General features: G+C 36.8%; 1 protein-coding gene across 1 annotated transcript; it reads right to left on the bottom strand.

The window, feature by feature from the left end:
• Window positions 1–247: 247 nt before the first annotated feature.
• LOC139978771 (cilia- and flagella-associated protein 53-like) lies at window positions 248–7,985 on the bottom strand. Its single transcript, XM_071989259.1, has 7 exons — window positions 7,539–7,985; window positions 6,790–7,019; window positions 6,216–6,389; window positions 4,672–4,975; window positions 3,488–3,706; window positions 2,176–2,392; window positions 248–1,758 (listed from the first exon to the last, which is right to left on the bottom strand). The coding sequence occupies exons 1-7, from the start codon at window positions 7,605–7,607 to the stop codon at window positions 1,421–1,423; spliced, it is 1,551 nt and encodes a 516-aa protein (XP_071845360.1). The 5' UTR covers window positions 7,608–7,985; the 3' UTR covers window positions 248–1,420.
• Window positions 7,986–8,512: the final 527 nt, after the last annotated feature.

Raw genomic sequence — 8,512 nt, 5'->3', positions numbered from 1 at the left:
CTGTCAATGGACACATTGTTACTTGATGACATCAGAAATGTGGTCTAATTTATACCAAGTGTCAGACAACGACCAGTGACTCTGTACCTACCCAATTTTACATCATGACAGCTCCCTGGCATCAGTCCATACCACCTCCCCCCCCCCCCCTCCCCCGGAACCACACGTTTTTAGAAAGTCTACATCTCTTGAAAAGTGTGACTCCAAACAATGAAAGCTCAAAGAATAATGTAAGTAATACTCAATGTTGTGAACTTGTCTTGTATTTTAATTGTACTAACTAGATACCACATTTTGTGTTAATATTTACAAGGATAATAATTGTTTTGAAATAATTACACCAAAATTTCATCACCACAAAGAGGAGAAGAAATTAATATGGAATTTAATTGTACTGTAAGGCATTTACTTAATGAAAGTTATTTTTTTCCTCCGTATTTCCACAATAAACCTTTATCATCACTAAAATGAAAAGAAAAAAAAATAGAAGTGATAACGTTTAAAATATACAATAAGCTATTCACTTTACTTGACATCATTCTACCAACACCTGTAAATATCTGTTCTCTTATCGTAAACTGCAATATGTGGGGAAGAATTTGAAGATCAGAACTTTTTATTCACAATAACTGAGATGACTTTAAATAATTCATTCAAAAATTACTAGTTATTGAAATATGAAAAACATCATCAAAAAGTACAATAATTCATTAGATTTATAAAGCTTTACTATATTCTGGTATCATTAACTATTACCAATGCAGGGAACTTCCTTTCTTCTGCAGAAAAGAAAAAATCCTCAAGCAAAAATATGGTTTTTCAACGAAAGTGTTGCCAAACAATTTCGTACATTAACATTAATGACAGTTTAGCCAAACACTGGAGAACATTTTCTCTGAAATTTGATCTGAAAAAAGGGAGAGTGGTATTATTTATGGACAACGTAGCCCTATGTAGCTATCTTGCATACAAGAATCCACTGGGCACAGTCTCAGTTTCCATTAATTTAAAAGATACCTTCTACATGTTCACAGTTTACACCTCAAGTTTTAATTTCTTCATTCTTTTGCAAATAGGGCTGAAATATGTGGACCCTCAAGTACCTCATCATCATTACAATTTTATGACATGGGTATCATGGGAGAAGGAGGGAATGGGGGGGGAGTGGGAAGGTGATGGGAGGGGGGTTAGTGCCAATCCCCACCCTACACATACATATTTTTGACACTAGACAGTAGAAAAACTTACAAATACAAGGCAACTGTATTACTTTGATTCTTTCTTACATCAAAGTACAATACAAATCCAACGTTAGATTTATCAAGCAATTAATGCCCATTTAACTTATCGACTCGTGTGGACGGAATTATAACACTCTATCTCCAAATTTGACTTAGATTGCATAGTACCCATTGTTCTACTACATTAACTTTTGTCCTGCCTGTTTGGTCATGTGAGCTTTCCTAAATGGATGAAGTTTATCGATATTAGGTCTAGCTAGAGCTTCCTTTAGCTTGGCCTGGTACTCTGCCTCCGTCTCTAAACCTTTCAGATATTCTCGATAATCCTCGTCCTTCTCGTGCTCCTCCATCCGCAGCCTGAAGTTGACCTGTTGCAACAGATCCTGTTCGTACTGCTTGTTCTCGTGGAATACGCGAGCTCTCTTTTCTTCCTCCAGCCGTCGATGCTCCTCCATGGCTGCTAGCATCAACTCCGTCTCCTTGGCGGCTACGGCCTGTGCTTTCTCATTTTCGGCGACTGTCGAAAAATAATGACACGAGTAAATAATCGACGAATGGACACATGCCTGAGAAATGAGCGGGAGGCTGAAATGTTTTTATTTAACTCGCTGGAAATAGAATTTTACAACATTTACTGCTGATATTATTTGATGGTTACTTTGGGCCAAAGAGTATTAAGATGGGTGGAGAAGGATGCCAAAGAGAAGGTGTGGCTATCAACCTTACCCAGTAGTTCCCAACATCAATATTTTGTGATGACAAGTGCTGAACCTAAATTGCAAACTGCCAGAAGGTTTTCTGCCATTTGAAGGTCAGATAAATAATGCCTTTCATTTTTTTTCTCATCAAAAAAGAACACATCTGGCATCCCGTATACATATTTTTCAAGGAATCTAGGTAGGAAAATGATGTATTTTTGTCTGACATAACTAACCTTTTTCTTGCAATTGTCTTCTCCTGGTAGATAAAACATCATTCATTAGTCTCTTCCTCGCATCCTTCTCTTTCGCCCACTGATCCAGACGTTTCTGCCACTGCCGTTTGACTTCACTTTCGATCATTGCATCGAGTTCCTTCTCTAATCTCTTCTCCTCCTCCATTTGCTGCTGTAAATATTCTCGGTATCTCTGATCTTCCTCACGCATTTCTTTCTGTGGGTTTTATAATTTCAAAAAGAAGCACATTGAGGGGATTGATTCTTTTTTTAAGACTGGTCCAAGTGCATGAGATGAGTTCCTATTCAGAGACCCATCACTATCCTTCAGGTCCTCCAAGGGGAAGGTGACCAGCTATGTCCTTTTGCTCTTAAAGTAAAAAGGCTGTGACACATTCCATTGATGTAAATATTGTAGGACAAATAAATGTATTCTTTGGTACCCCTTAAAACAAAAACAAGGTTCTCAACGGAGCACAACCAGTGAAGCAAAAAAACTTTGAAACCAGCGATGGAATTTGTGAAAATGATCCCATTCTTTACCTCTCTTGACCTTGTCCAGTTTGCGAGATGTATTCTCTGTTCAGACAGAATATTGAGTTAATATGCTATGTTAACCTTGTTTCCTTTTATACTTTTTCCTGTTATTGAATTCTCAGCATTAGGTAGCTCAACTGATCCAGAATTAAACTAGAAATTCTCCGGATGAGCAAAGATGGATGTTCATCTCTAGTAGCGATATTCCACATTATTTTAACTTGATGTTTGGGTATAAGGACGTGAAGAAATCATGTATTTGACAAACATTTCATTAACATTTCTTCTAATTCATAATTGTGATTGATAAAGCAACATGCAAGGTTCTCTAATCTGATTCCATTTACTTTCATTATGTACACTAAACTCAGTAACAAGTGAGTTTGATCACTTCTCTCCCCTTTTCTCCTTGGTTCATCGCTAATGATGGTATTATTGGCGCAAAAATTAAGACTAACAAGAAAACGAAAAAACTTTATAGCTACATATTCACATGGAAAGTTTCTAGAGATGTGACATCATTTTACTGTCATCAACTTCACATCCAGCCCAACAACCTAAACACAGGAATTCAGGTCAAATTGCGGTCACATTTTCATACCAATATTAAACACCCTACATATATATCTCGTCATAAAATACTGAGGTGGTGTTTGTGCACAAAAGCTGCTGACATTCTTTACATAACATTTATCTAGCTGACACTTCTAACCAGTTCTAGATATTCTTTTTGCTCTACAAAGCAAATGGAAGCAAAAAAAGAGGGTTATCTTACTTTTCTCTGGGTAATCTCCATGGCTTCATTCCGAGAATCTTCCAGGAGCTTTTCCAAGATTTGCATGTCTAATGCTAGTTCTTCTTGTATTTCTCTGGCCTTCAGCCGAGCTCTGATTTTCAGGCTCTTATCGAGGCCGTCTCTCATGGCTTGCTGCTGAGCTTTCTTCTCTTGGAGTGCCCGCTGCTCCTCGAGCTTCCTCAGTTCAGATTCTTCTTTCTGTAAAGAGATGGAAAACGACAGATACTCTTTATGAAGTCAACTATTTTGAATGACTTAATACTTGAACATTGACAGGTTTGGCAAGCTATTGGCCTACTGTAAAAATCTGTAACACTAGGTCAGACATGAATGAAAATTGGAAAAATTCCTTGCTATATCTGGATTGATTACTTTGTGGTCTGAACATTAATATCAGTCTGGCTGGAGAATTGTGGCCTTATTGTGACACAACAACAAAATAAATTAGACTTTCTTCCCTACAGCAAGTTTATTCAATCTGAGAAACCCTTGAAATATTAATTCATTGGGGCAGGCTCGATATCCTTCACTGTCGTTGCACATATTTAGTACCAAGGTTTGACCACATCTTCTGGTGTGCTTTCATATGCTAATTACAATTCTCCATGTTGGATGGTTCGGGAAGTTGAGTTTCCTTTTTTTATATTGGACAGGGCAATAAAAACCCTATCCCCCTCCCATAAGTATGGGACTAGAAACTTACTTTTGAAAAAAATTCCTCATTTACTATTTGCATGGGAATAAAATTATATTTAGAACAAAAATTCTGAGCAACATTGTTGCCTTTAATTGTGAATTACCTTTACAATTATACCTTGACTATTTCTTGAAAAATGTAAGGGTGTCTCAGTTTTATCAATTGCAGACTTATTTTATTTGAAGTAAGTACTTTGGAGGTTTCTACATAAGTGGCCAAAAGTAGCAACTACATGCATGTTCAGACTGTTTTCAAAAGTAAATGTCAAACACAAATCAAATCAAGTTTACAGACAAAGTTGATATCAAGATGTTCGGAAGGGATAAAATCAATTTGAGAATACTTTTTGTCTGTAAGCAAATCCACTTGCTAGCTATGTCACCAAAATACTTTACCATTAAACTACCACTTTTTTGAGTCTAACACATGTGTTTGTTAGTGCTGTTTATGTAAATGAATGACTTACCCTAAGTTGCCCTCCTTCAATCTTCAATCTCTTCTCCTCGTCCTTCTTAGCCTGCACGGCTGCCATCTGTATCCGCAGAGTATCCAACATGTCTTTGTTTCTTGCATGAGCTTCAGCTGCCTCTCTCTCCTCTCTGGCCGCTTTAGCTTGTCTGTCTTCCTCCCATTGCTGGGCGTAAAAGCTATCATACATTTTATCTTCTGCCATTTTCTCCTCCTTCATCTGTAACTGCTCGCCTCTCTCTATGCAGACCTCGTCCATGTGCCGTCGAGTCAGAGTTGCCCGTAGCTCTTCGCACCCCTCTCTGTCAAATCAGAAATTAACCAATGAGAATAGAAAGATTACAATCCTAGCTCTTTGCACTACTCTCTGTAAAATAGAATTGACCAATGAGAATAGAAAGATTAAAATCCAAGCTCTTTGCACTACTCTCTGTCAAATCAGAAATGGACCAATGAGAGTAGAAAGATTGCAATCTTAGCTCTTTGCACTCCTCTCTGTCAAATCAGAAATTAACCAATGAGAATAGAAAGATTACAATCATCTTCCAATGTCACATACATATTTTCAGTAATACTGGAAATCAGCTTTAATAATTAAAAAGTTTAGTCCATAAAATTATACAAGAAAATGATAAATGTATGCCAGGGTTCTTCGAAACCTATTTTTGGCTCCAGATGAGGAAACATTACGTTCAAACCCTGAATAGTATATTGGTCCATATAGAAAGTGCCTGAAAGAGACTGTTAAAATCATATCCTTCTAGTACATCTACGGATATTAAAGCCATGCCCACCAAATCTTTATAATGACTTGGTCTTATAGTGCTACATGATTTGATATAAGGTGGTACTCTAGACAAGATGCAAAGCATTTTAAAGTATTCCAATTACTTAATCACAAAGAAGAATTTTTTTATCTATATAATTATTTTTCACCTTTGTGTCTCTAGTAAAAGTTGCACTCTAGTAAAAGTTGAATCGATCTGCTAAATAACTTGAACAGTTGTTTTATAGCCACGCAGAACTAAACATTTTGTCTGATAAATGATTTATTTTTGACTTAATGCTGCCTCTTGTTGATAAAGACTGATCCTTGCAACCCAACTGCACTACACAGACCCACAGTACATGACTGTATACTTTACTTTTAATGATCAAAGTTGTGTTTTATTAACATAAATATCTCAAGTCAGTATAAGTTAACCTTCAACTACAATCTGGCATAGTTTACATAAAACAAAAGAAACATGCCCAGGGCATCTGTTACACTAATTAATTACCTCATTTGCTGACTGCTGACCATACTCTGTGATATCCATGATCCTATCATGTTCTTTTCCCACTCACTGTGTTGTTGTCTTTATTACTTCTTTATTTATTCAATTGTGTGGTATCTTTTCTTTTTTAAATAGTAGTGTTTCTTTTCCTTCTTTAAGGAAGGCATGTACATACTGTAACATGTCCCCTTGAACTTCAATACTACTTTTATCTCTTTATACCCTTCAACACTATACACTGCATAAAACAGAACGATTACACTACCTCCATCTTTGGTCCATCTTCTCTGCTACCAACTGGAGTCTCTCTTGTTCTCGCTTCTCCTTCAGACTTTTAGCCCTTTCTCTCATCTTGGCTTGCCTCTCTAGCTGTGTCTCCTCTCCAGCTTCCATCTCCATCATGTACAGCTCTTCTTCTTCAGCAAGAAGCTCCTTTAGCCTAAAGGAGAGTGAAAAAAAGATGGAAATGACTGCAGTTCCCACAGAATTTCAGTAGTTAATGGTGCAAGTAATTCATTAGCCTTTGTTCCCAATCTTATTTGCCACATGTATGGATACAGGTAGCTCAGAATGACTTGTGGCTCAAATTTAAGTAGGATAAAGTTCATAGTTTTTGCTTTAGATATTAAGTAAATTATCAAACATAAAACCAATGAACATACCATACATCAATATTTATCTTACAATAAACTAAGTCACTTTATCTTTTCCGCAAGTTGTACAAACAATTTCGGCCATAAGGAACAAATTTTACTTCAAATTATCAATGCTCTACTCAAAATATTGAATGTGAAGTCCTGAGTTTTCACTAGAACTATCATTATTAAAACGTTACTCACTTTTGTCGTCTATCCTCTAGGGCAAATTCTTCATTCTGCAGTAGACCTTTCACTCTTCTCTTGACGGTATTTTGTAGAATCCGTCTGTCAGTGATTTGTTCCCAGTCGTTTTTTAAATCACACAAAGCATTGTATTTTGTAACTGCCACTGCTTCCTCTCTCATGTCATCCCGTTTTCTGCGTTCCAGGATTAAGTGGTCTGGAGGTTGCTTGCTGGGCATTTTTGCTCTCTGTTATGGAAATTCATATTTGTAGAATTATTAGTGACATGAAACATTTTGTTGCAATCTGTTTGTAGCACATACAATCACTTTACTTTCCCAAAAAACTGTACATAGCCTAGAGGACTACTTCATTACACTAAGAAGTGAATGTTTTCACAGTAATAAATTCTGTAACAAATTAGGCTATGTCGCTACACTAAGCAAGCTGTCCACATTTAATCTTCAATGAAAGTTTACTGGTCATTACTCCTTGCAGAGTGGAAGCTTGGAGTGGGAATGAATTGGGACCACAACTTACAACACTGTTTTTTCATAGTCATACTCATAGGTTTGATCTATGTTTTGGGAATTAGAAGAAAAACCTTAGTGTTAGTGTTACTCAGATTTGAGTTTAAAATAAGGCCAGTGTTAGTCATTAATGTTATTGTTAGGCTAGAGTGCACTCTCAGTCTGGCTATGCCTACCTATAGGCTATACTAGCCTAGGGCCTAGACTATAAATTTATTTACAGGCTAGGCCACTCACAATCGCCACAGAGTGTGGAGTTGGTCCAGTAAACTCCCTGGTCTTCCTTGGTTTCTGATACGCCAACATTTCTGAGGTTATGTGGAACGTCTTGATAGGAACAAAGACTGATGATTGCTTAAGAACGTAAGGAAAGGCCTTGAGCAACAAATGACACCGGTCCTCACTTGTCACTCTCAGGCTAACTAAAAGAATTCGAACAGCAGTTAAAAATGCCACAAAACTAACAAAGGCTAACCGTAAGGCCAATTAGTTATTGTAACTAAGCAGGTATTGTTGAGTGTGTCAACATGTAATTTCAAACCAAAGATAAGGTTCATGTAAGTCAGTTTCTAAAAGAAAACGAAAGAAGTTTCATCACTAGTAACCCTAGCCTTTTACGATGAAATGTTCTTGTATGGTCTTTTCACACGCGTACGTACGTACATGGCCTAGACGTTTCCAGTGTTATATCAATTCACGTACGAACACTATGGTAAATAACCTCTGTTGCCATAGGAGCACAATTAGCAGGGCGCTATTTACCTTTCCTTTTTGACGATATCTGTCAGCATAGCTAGACTAAGCTACGGCATGCATTAGATGCTGAAGTAATATGGGCGGCCATTTGGGCAAAAAATACAACGATGAAATAAGAGACAAACAGTCAAGAACAAAGACGAAAAGGAACAAAAATAAGAATGTAGTGCACTACAGATATACTGAAAGGATATAGAGATGAAACATTCTAAACAAGAAAAGTACAAATAAACAGACCAAAACAAAGAAATTAACATAATCATACAGCTAATAATAAGAAAAAGATGCACCAAAAGGAAACTGATTTAACAACCAAATTAAGCTACACCATATGGAACGCGAAAAGGGAAAACTTATTTCGTTGCTTAGTTTAACGTATAAGTTTAGACAACGACGTAAGTTTAGACAACGGAATTTTATACATCAACGTGAGTTTGAGCAACAACATGGAAAAA

Source organism: Apostichopus japonicus, chromosome 13, assembly GCF_037975245.1.
Source record: "Apostichopus japonicus isolate 1M-3 chromosome 13, ASM3797524v1, whole genome shotgun sequence".
NCBI lineage: Eukaryota > Metazoa > Echinodermata > Holothuroidea > Aspidochirotida > Stichopodidae > Apostichopus > Apostichopus japonicus.
This window is presented reverse-complemented; position numbering and strand designations above follow the sequence as displayed.

What these genes read in the sequence shown, in the direction of transcription:
- LOC139978771 (XM_071989259.1), bottom strand. Translation starts at nt 7,607, where the DNA reads ATGTTGGCGTATCAGAAACCAAGGAAGACCAGGGAGTTTACTGGACCA. An exon ending in CTCCACACTCTGTGGCGATT is followed by an intron (nt 7,020 to 7,538) that starts GTGAGTGGCCTA and finishes TTTCCATAACAG; the next exon opens with AGAGCAAAAATGCCCAGCAA. An exon ending in TTGAAGGAGGGCAACTTAGG is followed by an intron (nt 3,707 to 4,671) that starts GTAAGTCATTCA and finishes ATCTCTTTACAG; the next exon opens with AAAGAAGAATCTGAACTGAG.